This window comes from Panthera tigris, chromosome A1, assembly GCF_018350195.1.
Source record: "Panthera tigris isolate Pti1 chromosome A1, P.tigris_Pti1_mat1.1, whole genome shotgun sequence".
Taxonomy (NCBI): domain Eukaryota; kingdom Metazoa; phylum Chordata; class Mammalia; order Carnivora; family Felidae; genus Panthera; species Panthera tigris.
Window position 1 is genome coordinate 140,058,406 of NC_056660.1, and position 19,250 is coordinate 140,077,655.

Sequence of the window (19,250 nt, forward strand, 5' to 3'; positions counted from 1 at the left end):
TGCGTGCATGTGTACAAGTGCATGTGCATGCAGATAAATAGTTGTTTCTCTGGAAAGTATGTATTATCTGTATACACACACATACATAGAGAAAGAGACAAGGAGATTTACTCTAAGGAACTGGCTCATGTACTTGCAAAAAGGCTGGCAGTCCAAAATCGGTGGGCAGGCCACAGAGGCCAGGTGGCAGCACTTAACCACCAAAGGTGAGTGGGTGTGGTTACTGTCATGGAGAGCAGAGTCAAAGCAGTAATCAGAATGATCAGACAGACCTGTGGGATTGGCTAATTGACTGTGGTGTCCCTAAATATGATTTAAACAGTTTACTAAATTCATTCTTGATTTGTACAAGTGGAAGAAGAATTCTAGGTCAAATGCAGAAGTATAATTTGAGTAATGAGAGCAAAAATCATGGCCCCTAAGTCAGTTTCCCATACTTAAGCCATTTACAAACCAAGAACCACTTAAGTGACAGGTCCACTTGAGAACAGAGTGCTACAGTCAAAAGTTTATACTGTTCATCTTTATTCGAGGCTTCCCCTAAAGAGAGCTGCAATTTTTTACCATGGTGGCTGTGCTGAGGGGAAAGGATGCAATCAGACGTTCCAGGGATTACAGCACACTGGCTCTGAAACTGACACTAATTGCAGGAAACCCCAAATGTCACTGTGGTCCACCAACCAGAGTAAGGGCTCATGGAGCTCAGGTGATCAGTGGAGTCTTAGGTCTTTCTCCCAGCGAGTCCTCAAACCGACGTGCAATTATTCCCCCAGGTCTAGGGTGCATAATTGAGATAGACGTACTTGGCAACTAGCAGAATCCCCTCATTGGCTCAAACGATTTAATTTTAGTTTTATTCTAAGACTCATAGACGAATAGTAGGAAAATTCACATGGAAATCTAAAGTAGCTTCAAGATTGATATACTAACACTCTACATGTACAAATAATCTACCGAAAGTAAGACTTCTGAAAGTGCTGTTCCTTAAGCTATTTGTGGCATAACTAGGACGTATCCTATTGTATCAGGTCATAGAATGCTGTCGAGACATCTTAGTCTTCTTGCCCCCAAAGATTGGCTTTTCAACTTTGGAAGCATCTGTGGGGAGCATCTGGTTTTTATTTCCTTAGCCTGGAAAATTATGTACATTTCTCCAACCTGAACTTATACCCTCAGGATCTTTGAAGTCTTTCCATTCTAGCACTCTAATCCTTAAGAAAAAATAAAATAAATTTGAGACGGGTTCGTAAGAGATTTAGATTTAAACGTAAAACTGAAGGAAGCCGTAGTCTAAAGAAACACTTTTAAAGAAATTAGATTGTAACATTGGCACTCAGCCTGAAAGGGTTACAGTTTTGCTCTTAGCAGTCAAACCAATTTAGAAATCATTTTATTCATGTTCTTCCTACATTTGGCCTGCAGATGAGAAGCTGTTCCTTGTTTTACATTGAGATTCATTGTTGTGTTGACTGTGTAAGAGGCTTTCTCAAATATGTGACTGTGTACTCCAGATGTACACATTTAAAATCCTGTCTTCTGCCTCTGTCCTGTGTCTCAGAAGAGTTGATATAGTTTCTTCTATGATATATAACACCAAAAAGATATTCTGAAGTAACCATCTATATTCTAACAATGGATGAGAATTTTCCAGTTTTTCAAAAAAAGAGTTTAATCTTCCCTTTAAAAGCATTCATTTTGTATGATAAGACTTGAAACAGATTTTGGTTTCGTGTTGTAAGCATCTAACCCACTCCCAGATAATTTGGTACAAGAAAGTGCTGCCCTATAGGTTTTACCACAGGCAAGACTGAAAGGACACCGTAACTCAAGTCTCTTTCATTTGGGTTTCTTGCTTTCTAAAAGTAGGTTTGTCTCTACTTTTGACTCCATAGAGCAAAATTCCCCAGCTTTCTTCCATTATTGTACCCTAAGGAATCTTTTTTTTTTAATTTTTTTTAACGTTTATTTATTTTTGAGACAGAGACAGAGCATGAACGGGGGAGGGTCAGAGAGAGGGAGACACAGAATCTGAAACAGGCTCCAGGCTCTGAGCTGTCAGCACAGAGCCCGACGCGGGGCTCAAACTCACGGACCGCGAGATCATGACCCGAGCCGAAGTCGGCCGCTTAACCGACTGAGCCACCCAGGCGCCCCTAAGGAATCTTTTTAGATAGATTTTCCCTAATTATTTTTCACCATGGAATTTTAATACCACAGATATATTGAATCTGTTTTTGTACCATATGTAGATCTGTGCTGATACATAAAAAGATTTCTCACCCTCTCCCCCACAAGAGCCATTTTTTGCCCCACTGGAGGTTATTTCACCTCTAAGTGCATAGCTTAGAGAAAGCCTGCCGATGTATGGCTTAAGATGCAACACAAACATTTCTTTCGGATCTTTTAGGAGACTTATGGGAGATTTCTTCATTTGTTCCTTACCACAAACATACCTGACTTTATTGGACATCTTCAATTATCTGGAACTAAACGGCATCCCATGGATTAAGCAAAAACACAATCAAAGTACATGTCTCAAAGCCTTTGTCCTGGAACTGATTTACTCTGCTCATTGGGAATGTCTTGGGCAGACACTTAGAACCTTTGTATTCTTATATTAGGCTTAACACTAATATGTTTGGTTGTGTCCCTTCCCAACTCAGAGTACATCAGAAGCTACGAATTACCAGGCAATTAGGTGATTGGGCTGCTCTCTGCAAGCACATAGCAGCAAGAAGAAATAGCTGGTGGGGACCGGAGGCGGGGGAAACTAAAAAGCATAAGAGTCTGAGGCCATTCAGTGCAGGAACAAAGAAGCCCAAGCAGCTCCTTAGTATTTAACAATACTAAAATAATCACTGTATTGTAGCAGAGGATGACAGGAAGGGCTCTTCTAGCAGCTCTCAGCAAACATTAAGCACCTACTGTGTACCAGGGATTATGGATAAAATGATGAGCAGCGTAGAGACTGTTCTCTTAGGGTATTCTCCGAGGGTTTAGATTTTCATGGGAAAATTAATGGTTCTGTTAAGATGAGTAGTAAGCTTCAGTTACCTGGAAGATTCACCTGTGGACCCACTGCTTGCATATCAATATTCAATGGTAAATCACATTTCCATATCCAAGAAATTTGTGCCTTTCTTATACCCATCTTTTTAAAAAAAATTTTAAGTTTATTTAGCGAGGGAGGGGCGAAGAGAGAGAATCCTAAGCAGGCTCCTCCCTGTCAGCAGAATCCAATGTGAGGATCGAACTCACGAACTGTGAAACCAGGGCCTGGGCTGAAACCAGGAGTCGATGCTTAACTGACTGAGCTACCCAGGCACCCCTATAATACCCATCTTTTAAGGAACGTGGCATTTTACTGGGTTAGATGAAGCTGTCAGGTGTAATTCATGAGAGGATTCTTTGTCATTTGCTTGTTCCTTCTGCTCCTCTGAGACCACAAAGTTCTCAAACAACCAGTACCACATTTGTCCCATCCTAGAAAACTTTTCTGGAGAAGAGGAAAGGCGGACTGTTTATCCATTCTTATTAGCTCCTGTAAGCACAAGAGCATACTGCTGTATCTTTTGTTCTGCAACAGTTGAATTTTGCTATGGAAGTTCTCCTTGATTCTTTATGTGCTCCTCCAGATTTGCATCACTTTGGTTCCAGATTGTTGAAAGTCAGACTCCATTTTTCTCGCCCCTTCAGTGTTCATGTTTGTATGCACATACATGCATAATTTAATGACACCAATATGCCAGTTAGCATTTGTATGGTAAAGTTTTGTGTGTGTGGGGGGGGGGTGTTTATAAAAATGTATATCCATTTCTCCTCATTTCATCAAAACCTTCTGTCCACAAAGCATTTTAACCTGGTTTCTTCCATTGTTGTTCTAGGTTTCTAACTCAGTGCATTTATAGTTTGTAAAAACAGTACTTTCATTGGTTGGGCCAGAATATTCTTGGCTGGGAATGAAATGGATAGTAAAGAACTCACCATGTTAACTTTCTTTAGGTAACCAAGAGTTCACTGTAGCTTGATTTATAGGGAGAAGCAGAAATTTAAAATGGAATAAAATGCTTTCTAAGTCTAAATGGGTTCCAGAATTAAGTTTCTGGACTTGAGTACATATGTCCATCAGCCCTACCTGTTGCTTTCCTAAAATATTTGAAGTATACTAGCACTATACAAGAGACTATCAGGATTTTTTATATATTCTAAAATAAATAAATGTCTTCATAAGACAAGTTCTCAAATACTGATGGATGACCTATTGGAGGACTGCATATCTACTGCATTTACCACACCCTTATGGATTAGTACAGTGAGTGGAACCTAGTGCCTTCCCACCACACGAGAGTAGCCTGGAAATGCTGTAATTTTTAATAAACTGTGCTCCTGTGGGATCTTGTTCTTCCTACAACCTAAACCTGTAGGTGAGTTGGTGACAGTCATGGGTATTTGTGGTACTAACTCTGAAAAGGATATAAAGGTTTAATTCCAATGCATTACTGGAAAAGGCTGAATTACATCTCACCTTTGCACACCACTAGAGTAAGTAGCAGATAACCAATAACAGAAACTTTGTTCTCATTGTGCAGGGGTTACCCTGGTCATCGATGTCAATCAGTGTTTGGAGAAAGAAAAGCCATGTGATATTTTGTCTCATTTGAAGTCTTCTGTGTCTAATACAAATGACATAATCCCTGAATGTGCTGACAGGTATTATGATGCCCTCGCGAAGGCAAAAGAGCACAAATCTAAAAGTGGTAAGCTTTCTAGTCATTTGGCACTGACTAAATATCATTTTGGATATGATGCTGTCTTGCACCAATATGTATTGTATTGACTTTAAGACAATTATTGCTTTCATATGAACATTTCTAAAATATTTTTTTGCATTGGAAAAAATTTTTACATGTGTTTTTCTTTTTTTGTTTTTTGGAAAAGTCTGATTAACTTGGTGGCTATGCATGGGTGACATCATAAACTTGAGAAAAGACAGCATTTAAGGAGAATTTGCTTTATCTAGTGCTTGCTTGTTGATCCATTTCTCCAGGGATAGGAAACTGATTTTTTTACGAATATTTGTCTCTCTCATTTTTGAAACAAATGGTACATGATTGTGTAATATTTAATAGGAGTAAGTTTGAAAACGTGGAATAAAATGCAGTGACACTGGTCTCCAAGGGCCCAGCTCAATAACCTTGGCAAATATTTATGCCTGTTCAATCCAACGGTAGACCATGATGTGTTAACTTTGTAAAGTATCGTTGAGATCATGAGTCTAATAGTCATTTTTTAGATTTAGAAACTTACATTCATGAGATTTTGGTCAGAAGGAGACTCTGCCAAACCAGAAGAGGTTAATTTTTGAGAGTCAGTGCACCATTCCTTTAGTAAATTGATACCAAGCACTTCACATCCTATCAGAGATCAAGGTATGTCCTGATTCGCAGGCTGGTGTCGATTTACACATCACAGGTCATGTACTTTGCATCTTCAGGAAACTGGCCTCAGAAGTGGAATTGGAGAAAAAAAGGTTTTCTTAGTTCAACTGGAGGTCTTTCCCGTGGCACCCTATGCACTTGGTGGATTTCCAACTCGGAGATTGCACCCTTGAATTCAGCAAGTTGCCCGTTAATGAAACATGCAGAAGGCTATTGGTCATTCTTTCTTACCTGGCATCTGATCACCCTTGAGCCTCTCTCTGTTCCCTTCACATATTTTCATCCGGAGTCGCTGTAGTGTCCTCTGCCTCTTCCTTTATGGGGAAAGAGTTGCACAACAGTGTTAATGCCAGGGTTCATTTCAGTTTCAAATCCATCCTGGCCTAAGCCTAATTTATCTTCTACTTGCCTCCACTTCCCGTGTGCCATGTTCTGGTGCATACTGTCTTATATCCCCAAATTGCCAATTCAGAAACCTAGGAGTTATCTTAGATTCATAATTATTACTTGTGAGCATCCTGATTTGGCTGTACGAGATACTTCTGGTAGGCCAGCATTTCTACACAGCTAACAGCTGTCTGCCCATTTGAAAAGAGATACATCTCTTTTCCTGGACAGTGACAGAGAACAGTTGAGGAGCATTTAAAACCAAATAACCAACCAACCACGTTCAAGGGCCTTAAAGTTACCCCTGCTTAGTTTTTTTAATCCATTTAAATATTCTGTACAGATATTCACTTTGAACTTTGATTCCCTGTAAACACAATTAGTCGAGTGCTCACTTGACAGAAGCTGGCTTAGATTGGTCTAGGTCAGAACATTTTTATTTTGGCTTTTGTTGTTGGCTCTCTGGTCTGGGACCGGAATCATGACCATTCAACAAAATAAACATACTTCTAAATGGGAGGGATAGCCCATGGGTTCATGAAGAGGAAATATTCGTCTTGACTAATTAAGCCATGACTGCCATAGATTTTTTTTTTCCTAGTGCACCCTTCACCACCCCCAGACATGAAGTCCTTTCCACATTTTTTTTCTCATTTTGTGTGGTTGTGTAGAGCACGATGAGTCGAACCAGGACATTTTCCTTCTCCCTACTTAGTGACCATCGTGCTTGGATATGCCAGTTTTTAGTTAGGATAAAGTTGTCTGCAAAGATGAGTTACTTCTGCTTTGATTTAATGCAGATCATGGGCTTTCCTTAAATAATGGGTCACAGTCTGTATAGGTCACTCCTTCTCAGAGAAATTGCTGGAAGAGTTGCTAAGCAAAGAAGATTCTTGCTCACCAGTCTCCTCTGACCACTTTGGTGCCATTCACATCTGGGACATACATTCTTTGTCTACTTTTTCCTTCTTGATGGCCATTTGTGACTCTTCTCATCCTCGTGAGGAATTTGAGATCGAGAACCATGGCATTACCCGTCAGACTGTCCTCCCCATTTGGCTTAGTAGAGAGCCGCCATTGAACACATAGAATTCATTCCATTTTAGCAAGTCATTTCTAATGATTTTAACTTAGGCTGCCGGAATGCTTGATGAAAAATTGTTCATTACATTATTTTACATATTGGAGAAAGTATAATGTTGAAGCGTTCAGTATTTCTCTCTAGAATGTAACAAGCTTCTTTCTTTAGTGTCTACTGAAGGTTCATGGCTCAAACTCACCCTGCAGGATAAATATGACTACTACTACAACATCGATTCACAAGAGACTTCCTGGGTCACACCTGAATCATGCTTGCCTAAAGAATCATGGCTCATGGCAAAAGAAATTGAGGTAGGAGGTTCATGTTTAATGCATAACTATGCTCTGAAAAAATAAGTGTGATTGCCTTTCTGTTTTTGAATCATGGAAGTGGTGGGAGGAAATAACTTATTTTTTGCAGCCTGGGTATAGAGTAAAGTCGTCATGAATGCAGTTGGATGGGGCTGCATGCCTACTGACTTGTACAGTTATTTCTATATTGACATAACACCACCGAAGAGAGCAAGGGGAAGAAAGATATTGTAGCTTATTTGTGATAGTACATTATCCTAAAAATTAATCTTCACATTTACCTTGACACAAGAGCTCAGTTAGTAGTAATTTCCTGGTTGTCAGTGTTCAGTAATTTCTTTCTTCCCCCCCACAGCCTACCACAGAGATAGATATGTCCTTTAAAAAGTCAGTAATACTTTCCAGGGGGAAATACTCTTAAAAGGATGTTCACCAAGATTGCTTTGGACTTGAGACCAAAGTTGGACCCAAAAGATGTGAAAATTGCTGTTTGTTCCATGCATTGTAGTGTGTTTACAGAGAAGATACAAATAAGAGTTTAGTTCCATTTTGAAAAAAAAGACAGAACACACAAATGTAGGTCTTATAAAATTGTTCAAAGTCACCAGCATCAAAGATATTTGCTAAAACTCAGAGAAAAATCTGTGGCCTGGAGGCTGATGATGCCACCAGAAATCAATGACAAGAAGACAGTGAAGAAAATGGTTTATTAAGTAATTTCAAACATTGTCAATCATTGTTACAATGCATTACCAGTGCTACCTTGCAAATAATGAAACTGTGGGCAATATGTAAAAACAATATGCTAGAGTGGAAAAGATGTATCACACTATGAAGAAGCAGCATCAAAGGGTTAAAAACCAGAGCCACAAATTGTTCCTGTGGCCTCCAAAGATGCCCTAGGAGTAACTTTGTAAAATGGAGCATCATTCTGTTAGGATTATTAAAAAGTGGAAGGTCTAGGGGTGCCTGCATGGCTCAGTAAGTTAAGCATCCAACTTCAGCTCAGGTCATCATCTCACAGTTCATGAGTTCAAGCCCCACATCGGGATCTGTGCTGACAGCTCAGAGCCTGGAGCCTGCTTCGGATTCTGTGTCTCCCTCTGTCTCTGTTCCTCCCCCTCTCACACTCTGTCTGTCTCTCTCTCTCAAAAAACGGATTAAAAATTTTTTTCTTTTAAAGTGGAAGGTCTACACTGTTAAAAAAAAAATAATAATGTTCTAGACAATCTAAAAGTTCTGAGTTAGTGAATGTAAGAATGTCTTCTCTTAAAGGTTTTTAAGCATTTTTTTATGATTTCAGTTTTAATTTTTTTAATTAATCATCCGTTGATTCTAGTCACATTGGTAAGAGGCATCAGCCATAGAAGTGAGTCCAGTCTTGGCTTGCATCTCTCAAAGAAAGTAAAAAGCAAACCCAGTTCATCATCTACCTGAGACTTTTCATAGTCCCTCTGCTTTGTTCTCATTCATCTGGGTTTCGCCTGTCTGGCCAGGGGAACACCTGTCTCTCCTCGCCCACCCCCTTTCCTTCTGTCCAAAGTCTTTTATTTTCCCCCCAAGTTTATTTTGGGCTCCTCCTGGCTTGTTGCAGAGGTCTGCTCTCTGGCCTGGACTAGAAAGGGGGCCTAGGAGCCAGAAGACTTCATGGCCACTGCATTCTTTTCCTTGGCAGCCCTGGAGAGGGAGGTGGCAGTGCATATTCATACCACAGCCGTCCTTGTCCCTTGTACACTCTGGAGCTCAAGCCTCACACTTGGTCCTTGCCAGCATCATTTGTCCATCTCCGCCTCCAGATCCTGAGATCACTCAGCCAGATTCTCCTAGTACCTCAGCACCAAGGTCAGAGGATTTCAAAAGCAAGTCATTAGAAAGAAGCTCAGCCAGTTCATCCTTTTGCTCTGATCAAGTCTGTGCTTAAACCAGGCCAGAAAGAGCCGTCCATATCCTATTTCTCAAAGATAGAAGCTCCAGAAGCTATTCTCTTTGCTCGTTTCACCCGATGTGTGAAGTGTAACCATAAGAAATATCTCTTGCCAGGACATTGTTGAGGAAGTCACAAGAGATTATGTTCGTGAGAAGATGTGGTCTGCTTCTGAAGATTTGCTTCTTCGCTTGGAAGCCACAAGTGCAGGACCCCTTCTTAGGAAAGAGCATGAAGCTAGGAAATCATATTTGTATGGACAAGAAGAGCAGGTGGTCAAAATACAGGTATGTGAATCGCCTACCGCTAGTTCCAGCAAACTGTCATATCTCCTGAAGATGCTTTATTTGATATTGTGACCGTCAACTGCTGACATTCTATTAAACAAATCAGAGTGCAGATTTTCCGCTTAATCGATGCCCCCAAATCTGCTTTATTATGCCCGGAGCTGGGAAGGATGTTGAATGATTTTTCAACCATGGAGACTATTAAGGGGCGCTGCGGACCTGCCAAGGTCCACCTGCCACCAACCTTGTTGGAGCCAGAGGGACCCCTCAAATCAGAATTGAAATCCTCTTTCTCTAAAAAGCTGGATCTCCTTGTGTCATCTACTTTCTAAGCCAGGTGTTCTCTGAATTGCTTTTTCAGTGGCTGGTGGATGCTGAGTGGTCCTTGTTTGTACACACTTCTAGACAGAAAGAGCACAAGAGATGACAAAATGCCTTTAGCATCTGCAGGCATGTCTCCTCCCTCACAGACTCCTCATTGAGTCCTGTAGGAAAAATCCTCCTTTCCAACTGTTTGGTTTTGAGTTGTTCTTCAGCTTGCGTGACTATCTGAACTTTCTGGTCGGCAGAGAGCTTCACAAATGTAGATGTTTCTCATTTGTATTTCCCTAGCACCCTCTGAGAACCAACATGCTACCTTCCACAAGGCTGCATGTCTTTTTTTGTGTGCATCCAGAATGACACTGTTATTGACAGACAGTATTCAATGGGCTGTTGCTTTGGCCCATAGCTGTGAGATTTCCCAAATTGGAAGTTTTTAGGTTGAAGATTTCTCTTTTGTGATCATTGGTGTACTTACCTGCTTCCCTCACCTAACTATAACATCATCCAGGTCAGAAAATAAGTTTCCAAAATTTGTATATTCTTGTGTCTTATGTACGATCGGTGCTCAAATAGTCAAATTTGTTCGGAGCTTAAGATGTTAGAAGGCAGACATGATTAATTTTTAGAAGAAATGTCTCCCACAAACCTGACTGTGAAAGATTTTTTTTTCTTTGCTGAACCAGTAAGTTTTCCACTTTATTCCTTCTGTAAGTAAGTGGTAGGCAAAACACACAGGAAGTGACAAAAAAGCCTAAAGATGAAATCCTCTACACTGATGCTGAGGCTCTAATTTTATACAGAATTAAACAGTGTCAGCTGACCTGACAATTTGGACCAACCTTAAGTTCTCCAGCCTCAGGGAATGGATCAGTATTGTATTTGGAGGACATTCTGTGGATTGCACGGGTGTAAAATCCATCTGATATTGGGACCCAGGGCCGAAGTCACAAGAGGGCTTGGGAGAAGAAGGGTAGAAACAATCATCTGGGGCCTTTTGCTTCACCTCAGCAGAGACAGAGAGATTGAAGCAGAAGCCATAGAACTATGAAGTCACCTCACCTTGTTTTTGTTTCTCACTCTTCTGACAGTTTTCTAACAAGGAAAGCAGAAGGTCTAGAGGCAAGCTGTAGACTGGAGATGAATATGTATTCAGTGGAAACTTGCTGACCCACAAAACCAAAAGACCATAACCAAAGGGTGTTATGCTAATCTCATTTTTTGGCAATGTGGCCACTTCACCCTGAATTAGAGGAATGATCTGAAAAGTGAGGACTTCTCCTCCATAGAATGGCTCAACCTTCCTAGCTGGCTGAATCAGCCCCAGCCACAGTAGTCTTAACACATTCAGAGAGAAAGTTTCCAGGCTGAGGCCAGCCAACCCCAGCTCCAACACCCTCGCTCGGTCTCTTCCCAAGGAACTGGATAGTGGTACAGAGAATATGGTTTCGTTAGCCAGTCCTCTGTCTTGAATACTTACAGAACAATTCAGAAGGTGCCCGAGGTGTCTCCTGAGAAATGCAATGTCATTCGTAAGATTTTTCCCCTCTAGGTAAGTAAGATAACACCTCTCTCTCTCTGCAGAGAGAGAGAGAGAATCTCTTGAGAGCAGCGAAGGAGACATAGCCATGTTATTTTTGAACGGTAAGAAGGCTCTGGTAACATTGCCTACCTTTACAAATGAGTGAGCCAGAAAACAATCTCAAACAAAAAGAAATATCGAATATTGAAAAAAAAAAAAAGGAAAATGAATGTAAGTTGCAAAATGTAAATTAAATAAACATTTAAGGATACTCTTACTCGAGGAGGCAAAAGACTTTTTTGTGCTGAAACTGTTGTATGCTTTCAAGGAATTTAATAAGGCATGATCTTAGTAAAACAAGACAAAACATTAAAAGAAAAAGATAACTGATACTGAAAGAGAGGAAGAAAAATAATGACATTGTCAAATGTAAATAAACTTAAAACTGCAGAACGCAGAAGAAACACTGAAAATAACTGCACCACATGGACAACTTCAGAAAAAAATCTCAAAAAAGTTGAGGAAAAGAATAGATAATTTAAAATGCATGTTCTCATCTGAAAACTGGTAATACTCAATTTGTTGCTGGGTTGTGAGAGTTAAATGGGATAATTCACGTAACAGACTTTGCACAGAATGTGGCCATAGGTGCTCAATAGTGTTAGAAATGATGAGACAACGGAGATGATGTGTCTGAGGGCAGATGATGGAGTCAACATTGAGACTGTTGGCATGGCACAGGTAGAGGTGAGAAAAACTGAACAGGAAAAAGAGTAGATAGCTATGGTATTCTTTTTTCCTTGAACTGAAGAAAGCTGGAATGCCAGTTTTTAAGAAAAAGCATAGTAGTGACAAACACCAAAACATAGCCCTGGGAACTATGGTATTAGTTTTTGAACTTCGGAGAGTGCCTCAAGCATCCTGGCAGAGAAAAAGGAACAAGCTGCTCTGAAGCACCTTTCAGATTGCCAGGAGCAATAGCGGAGTCTGTAGGTGGAGAGGAAGGGGGTGACCTGTTGTGATAGTCCTTCATCACGTTATTTCCATGTAAGTGACTACTCTAGTAGATCAGTGGATTTTCTACCTTTAAGCTGAGAAGGAAAAGAGAGAAACATTTAGAGCCTTCTTGGCTATCCAAGAGATCACACAAGAATTTGTGCTCCAGAAGTTGGAGTTGGTAATTTGACTATTACAGCCCTGGGTGCCCAGTTACCAAAGAAGGCAGTCAGGTTAGCAAGCCAGATTGTCTAGAGATTGACAGTTACAAAATGTAAAATGGAGCAGTAACCCCGGGGTCTAAATATTTTGGAAGACTACTTTGTTATAGATGCATTACATAGAAAACAAATTTATGGTAACAAAAAAACAAAATTTTACAAAAAGATGGCTCTTTTAAATTTTCCCACAAGTTCTTCTGCCAGTCAGAGAAGGAGATTGACACTGCAGTAAACACCTTCTATCTCTAATTGTCTGCAAAAAGCAGCTTCTGAAAGGCTTTATAGTTTAGAATTTTGTCTTCTTTTGCGTTTGCAGCAATAACTCCTTTCTCCCAACCTCATACCCATAATTGCTCTTAATAAACAGCTTCTAATTAGAAGAGCCTGCAATCTCATAGCCTGGCATAGGATTTCTCTTATTAGCACAGAATAGGAAAAGCTGGTCCTGATGAAACTAAAACTTACAAACTGGAAAAGAATGTGTCATTTTGGCAAATAAGAGGCATATAGGATTCTGCTTCTATAGATAAAAAATTCTATACCCAACAAAGTTTTCCTTGGTTTGGGAAGGTAACAGTACAATATTCATAAGTATAGAAGGATTCCAGAAAAATCTACATAATCGATAGAGAGGTGGAATACACAACGAGGGATGCCTGGGTGCCTTAGTCCATTAAGCTTCTGAGTCTTGATTTCGGCTCATGTCGTGATGTCAAGGTTCATGGGATCAAACCCTGCCTCAGACTCTGCACTGACAGTGCGGAGCCTGTTTGGAATTCTCTCTCTTCCTCTCTCTCTGACCCTTCCCACTGCTCACACATGCAGGCACATTCTGTTCTCTCAAAGTAAATAATCACTTTTTAAAAATACAAAATGAAATCTCAAGGAAAATTCTGTGGTTGAGCATTGAATCCTTAGTACATTAAACAATAGTACAGAATGTGGGGCGCCTGGGTGGCTCAGTCAGTTGAGCGCCCGACTTTCAGTTCAGGTCATGATCTCACAGTTCGTGGGGTTCAGGCCCCGTGTTGGGCTGTGTGCTGACAGCTCAGAGCCTGGATCCTGCTTTGGATTCTGTAATTCCCTCTCTCTCTGACCCTCCCCTGCTCACACTCTGTCTCTCTCTCTGTCTCTCTCAAAAATAAATAAACATTCAAAAAAAATTTTTAAATAGTACAGAACAGACAAGTGGGTTCATTTTACAGATGCGAGAATTCTTCAATATTACATCATCTGTGACTGTGATAGGTTATCCACAATGTTTGTGAATCTGAGTTAATAAGATTAATACTGTTTCTGGAGTTTAGATAATTCCAAAAAAGCAGAAGGAAGAACTTGAGCTAATCCCGTATTTTGTTTGCTTTTCAGTTTGGGTCAAGGAATGGGATTTATAACATATATTTGTAGATTCACACTTCTGTTACACACAGAAACATAGGAACCACCATTGAGACTCATCACAACAAATGTGTTACTAGTTAACTTGCCATGGAATCCAGTAACCCATGGTTAGGGTCCACTTCTCCTAGTCCCTATAGCACAATCAGGCCACTTTTGCAAGCAGGTGTTGATGACATCAAAATCAGTTTTTCTCATCATTTCAGAAATGCCACACTCACAGATCCCATGGGCATTCTCTAAATGGACCTTCAATTAGAAATCCTTTATTTTGAGACACCTGGGTGGCTCAGTTGGTTGAGCATCCAACTCTTGATTTTGGCTCAAGTCATGATCCCAGGATCTTGGGATCCAGCCCCTTGTTGGGCTCCACACTGAGCATGGAGCCTGCTTAAGATATTCCCTCTCCCTCTCCCTCTCCCTCTCCCTCTCCCTCTCCCTCTCCCTCTCCCTCTCCCTCTCCCTCTCCCTCTCCCTCTCCCTCTCCCTCTCCCTCTCCCTCTCCCTCTCCCTCTCCCTCTCCCTCTCCCTCTCCGTCTCCGTCTCCGTCTCCGTCTCCGTCTCCCTCCCTCCCCCTCCCCTCCCTCTCTCCTTTTCCCTGCTTATGCTCTATCTCAAAAAAAAAAATTTTTTTAATCGTTTATCTTTGTTTAGATCTTTGTTACTTAAAGTGTAGAGCGTATACCAGCATTGTCATTGCCTGGAAGTCCCACCCAGACCCACTAAATTCAAATCTCCATTTTGAAATGATCTCTGATGATTTTGTATACATATTAAAGTTTGAGAAGCTCTGTGAGGGTGCCTGGGTGGCTCAGTCAGTAAAGTGCCCAACTCTTGATTTTGGCTCAGGTCATGACGTCACATTTCATGAATTCGAGCTCTGTGCTGTCAGCTTGAGCTTCTCTCTCTGCCCCTCCCCCCACTCGTGTGCTCTCTGTCTCTCAAAATAGATAAACTTTAAAAAATGAGGGACGCCTGGGTGGCTCAGTCAGTTGAGCCTCTGACTGACTCAGGTCATGATCTCACTGTTGGTGAGCTTGAGCCCAGCATGGGGCTCTGTGCTGACAGCTTAGAGCCTGGAGCCTGTTTCAGATTCTGTGTCTCCCTCTCTCTCTGCCCCTCCCTCACTCACATTCTGTCTCTCTCAAAAATAAATAAATGTTAAAAAAATATATTTTTAAATTAAAAATGAGAAACACTGTGAAACTCACTCCACTTTTAAACCCTCAATAATGCATCTTCCTGTATAATTCTTAATCATCTCATAGCTTAAAGGAGAAAAACGTGTGCTCATTTCAGTAGCTAGTGCAAAGGCAGCTGATAAAGTTCCAAACCCATTCCTAACATTGCTATAATGATTGCATTGAAGTTTTAGCTTATTTAAGGAGATTGGCATCTTTGCAATGATGACTTTTCCAGTTCAGTTATCAGTATATCTCCCCATTTATTAATTTTTCCCACCATATAGCACAAAATTTACTCCTTCCTCTGTAGTTTACTCCATTGGTTAGTTTTGGCTATTATGAATGTCATCTTTTTATCTATCGTTATTTTTGACATATGGAAAATGTATCAAGTTTAGATATACATTTTATAGCTAATTACTTGGAAGAACTCAGTTTTATTTATTTATTTAATGTTTGTTTATTTTTGAGAGAGAGAGAAAGTGTGAGCAAGGGCGGGGGAGGGACAGAGAGAGAGGGAGACACAGAGCTCAAAGCAGACTCCAGGCTCCGCGCTGTCAGCACAGAGCCTGATGCAGGGCTTGAACTCCCAAACTGTGGGATCATGACCTGAGCTGAAGTCAGACTCTTACCAACTGAGCCACCCAGGAATCCCAGAACTCAATTTTAATAGTTGTTCAGGTGACCCTCTTGACTAATAACTACTTTTTACATTTCTCTTTTTTTTTTAATTTTCTTTTAATGTTTTTATTTATTTTTGCGACAGAGAGAGACAGAACATGAGCAGGGGAGGGCCAGAGAAAGAGGGAGACACAGAATCGGAAGCAGGCTCCAGGCTCTGAGCTGTCAGCACAGAGCCCGAGGCGGGGCTCGAACCCACAGACTGTGAGATCATGACCTGAGCCGAAGTCGGACGCTTAACCAACGAGCCACCCAGGCGCCCCAATTTCTCATTTTTTAAATCTTGTAATCCGTCAAGGAATAAATTCATATGACCCTAATAGTATAGGAAACTCTAAAACACTGAGGACTGAAAAACTATGTGGGCTTTAAATCCCACCTCTGGGAATATGGAACACAGCTACTTTTCCCTATTCCTTCCTCTGAGTGCAAGTAAAAGCCCCAGACATTATATGTAAACAGACACAACACTGTGGAAGATGGAGAGAGAAAAGCCAGACTGGCTAGGGAACCTTGAGATCCAAAGAAGGACACGGAGGTGAGTTTCATGGTTTTCTTTGAGCTTAAATATCTCAGTCTTGCTGCAGCAGAGTCTGGCAACATGGAAATGCTATGGGTGCAGGCCAAAATAAAAAATTAAAAAAAAAAAAAGCTCCAGCAAAAACCTGCTGTCTGTGGCCAAAGGATCAGAAAAGGTGCAGCCCACAAAGACAAAACTTTGAGACAGTAACCACTCTCCTCCGGCCACACACCACGGAAAAAAATTTTTGACCCCCACACCACTCATGCCCCAAAGTGGAGAGCCTGGCCCTCCACCCTGGCTAGAATCTAACCAGGTATCCAGATTACTGCAGAGGCCACTTCCGTGGCCAGAAGCAATAATGTGGCCACCCTCCCTTTCCTTGCTGGGAGGTGTCAAAGGAGGCATGGTAGAGTCAGGACTTGGATCACAACGTGGTGGTAATGAGGCCACCTGCCCCAAAGCCTTCTGCCATCAGTGGGCAGCACATGGGAAATAGTACCAGGCACCACTACTCTCCCAGGCAGACTGGTACCAGCACCACCGTAGGTGGGTAGTTACAGCTCCCACCTCCCATTCAACATAATAAGCAGCCCCCACCTCAGGTGTCAGTAGAGGCCAGGTGGAGAACTTGAACTTCCACCCTTACTTGCCAGTAATGAGGCAGCACCATGACCCTTCCCTTGCCAAAGCAATGTCGGGGAAACAGATTAAATGAGTGCAGAATCTCTTCATGTAATATCCAGATTTTCCAAATTTCGGTCAACATTTTAAGAAACAAGCAAGCTATAAATTTTAAAAGATAATCAATAGATGCCAATGCAGATGACAAAGATGCATAATTATCTGACAAAGATTTTAAAAGCCAAACAAATTTTAAAACTAAAAACTAGAACAAATTTTAAAAAAACTCAATAGATAGACTCGGCAGCAAAATGGAGGGAACACTGGACCGGATCAGTGAACTAGAGAATAGAATCATAGAAATTACCAGATCTAAACAACAGAGAGAAAAGATTGAAAAAACAGTGAACAGAGCCTCAAGGCATCTGTAGGCCCATAACAAAAAGAGTTCACGTTTGTGCCATCAGAGTTTCAGAGAAAAGAAAGGGGAAGTAGTGAAAAGGCCCTGGTAGAAATAATGTCTGAGAAGTTGCTGTCTGTGGTCAGAGATGCAGAACCACAGAGGCATGAAGCTGAGTCAACCCCAAAGAGGATAGACTCGAGGAAATGCCCAGCGCAGAATTCATGATCCCCCCCCGCCAAGATATTCTTTAGGAATGAAGGGGCAATTGAGGCATTCTTAGATGAAAGAAAGTTAAGAGAACTTGTCACGAGCATACCTGCCCTAAAAGAATAGCCTAGAAAGTTCTCTAAACAGAAAAGGAAATGATTGAAGAACTGTGGGGAAACCAGGAAGGAAGGGAGAACAACTGAATGAGTACAATTGCAGGTTCAATACATTTTCTTTTTGCTCTTGAATTTCCGTAATTAGGTTCACAGTTGAAGTAAAAGTTAAAACACTGATGTGGTTCCAAATATGTGTGTGGACAAAATACAATTGTATTATAAAAGGGGGTTGGCGGTAAAGGTATATGTAGGAAGTTATGGTTTCTGCACTTTGCTGGAGATCAGATTATCTGTAAAAATGAAGCAGCAGTTCTTATCAGTTTGGACATTATCCATCTTTTAAATTTTTGTGAGTTCATGGAGACCCAGTTTTGTCTATCAGACATTCTTGGGAGGGGCACTCGACAGAACCTATCAATTTTAAATACCAACTTTTGAGCCAATAATACCCTACCTTGATGGAAGCATCCATACAAAATACATAATAATGTGTGTAGAGGGTTGTTTACAACGGTATAGTATATAGACACCATGACATTTTGCCCTTTTTCAGAAAATACGTAACAAAAAGTTAATAAATCTTTTGGAGAGTAGCTAGGTCAAAGTAGGGGTAGGTACATAGGCACATTTTACTTTACAGCTTTTCTCTGTTTTTGCTGTATATCCTTTTATTTTTCTTTAAGTTTATTTATTTTGAGGGACAGAAAATGTACTCACAAGCAGGGAAGGGGCAGAGAGAAAAGGAGGGAGAGAGTCCCAAGCAGGCTCCATGCCGTCAGCACAGAGCCCAAAACAGGGCTTATTCCCACAAACTACGAGATCTTGTCTGAGCCGAGATCAAGAGTCAGACATTTGACCAACTGAGCCACCCAGGAGCCCCTACTGTATATCCTAATACATCAACTTCTAGGCATTGAGTACAGATGCTTGGCATAAAAATTTATATCATTATTTTATGTTTTCCTTTTTTTTGTTAACAGGTCGCATCATAGTATAGGCAGCAAACTACAAATTCCTTTTTTTCTTCACATTGTATCTTGGAGATCTTCCTACTCCTCAAGATACAGCACATCCCTGCAGTCAATGTATGGGACTCATTCTTCTTAACTGCCATGTAACATCCCTCACTATGACTGCAATTGCAGTTGATCTGTATCCCCATGTGTAAACATTCTGCTCTATACATGTTTGGTATTATAAACAATGCTGCCGTAAAAATCCTTCTTCCACACAGGTGCTTTCTGTAATTTGATACTGCTAAATTCCCTCAAAAAGACTATACCCATTTTTTCTTTTCCTGAACCTTAGTCCCCTGTCTTTGCTTTTTCATTCACTGCTTGACAGGTGGATAAGGTAGCAACTTTCCCAAAATTATTCTGGCTGCTGCCCCGGGCTCCCTCAAGCTTAGAGCCATCCCACATTTTTTGTAGATGTTCTTACATTTTTGTAGAAGTTTGTTCTGTGGTTCTGTCTTTAATCCAATTCCAGCTGTCGGCTCTCTTACAGGGTCCCTCAGAGTCGTTGATCCATATGCTTTCTTGTTTCTAGTACTATCGTGAATTGCTTTAAAAGCCTGTTGGAGGGGCGCCTGGGTGGCTTGGTCGGTTAAGCGTCCGACTTCGGCTCAGG

The 19,250-nt window shown here is 41.0% G+C and overlaps 1 protein-coding gene across 4 annotated transcripts in view; it reads left to right on the plus strand.

Annotated features, from left to right (window-relative positions):
* The window catches only part of IQGAP2 (IQ motif containing GTPase activating protein 2), a 294,230-nt gene that overhangs the window by 220,531 nt on the left and 54,449 nt on the right, over positions 1-19,250 (plus strand). For 2 of the 4 annotated variants that reach the window (XM_042988699.1, XM_042988703.1), the window contains exons 15-17: positions 4,590-4,757; positions 7,075-7,217; positions 9,258-9,428. In XM_042988699.1, coding sequence (XP_042844633.1) covers positions 4,590-4,757; positions 7,075-7,217; positions 9,258-9,428 — 482 coding nt within the window. The remainder of the gene's footprint in view (positions 1-4,589; positions 4,758-7,074; positions 7,218-9,257; positions 9,429-19,250) is intronic. The other 2 variants (XM_042988712.1, XM_007079831.2) reach the window with 1 other exon arrangement.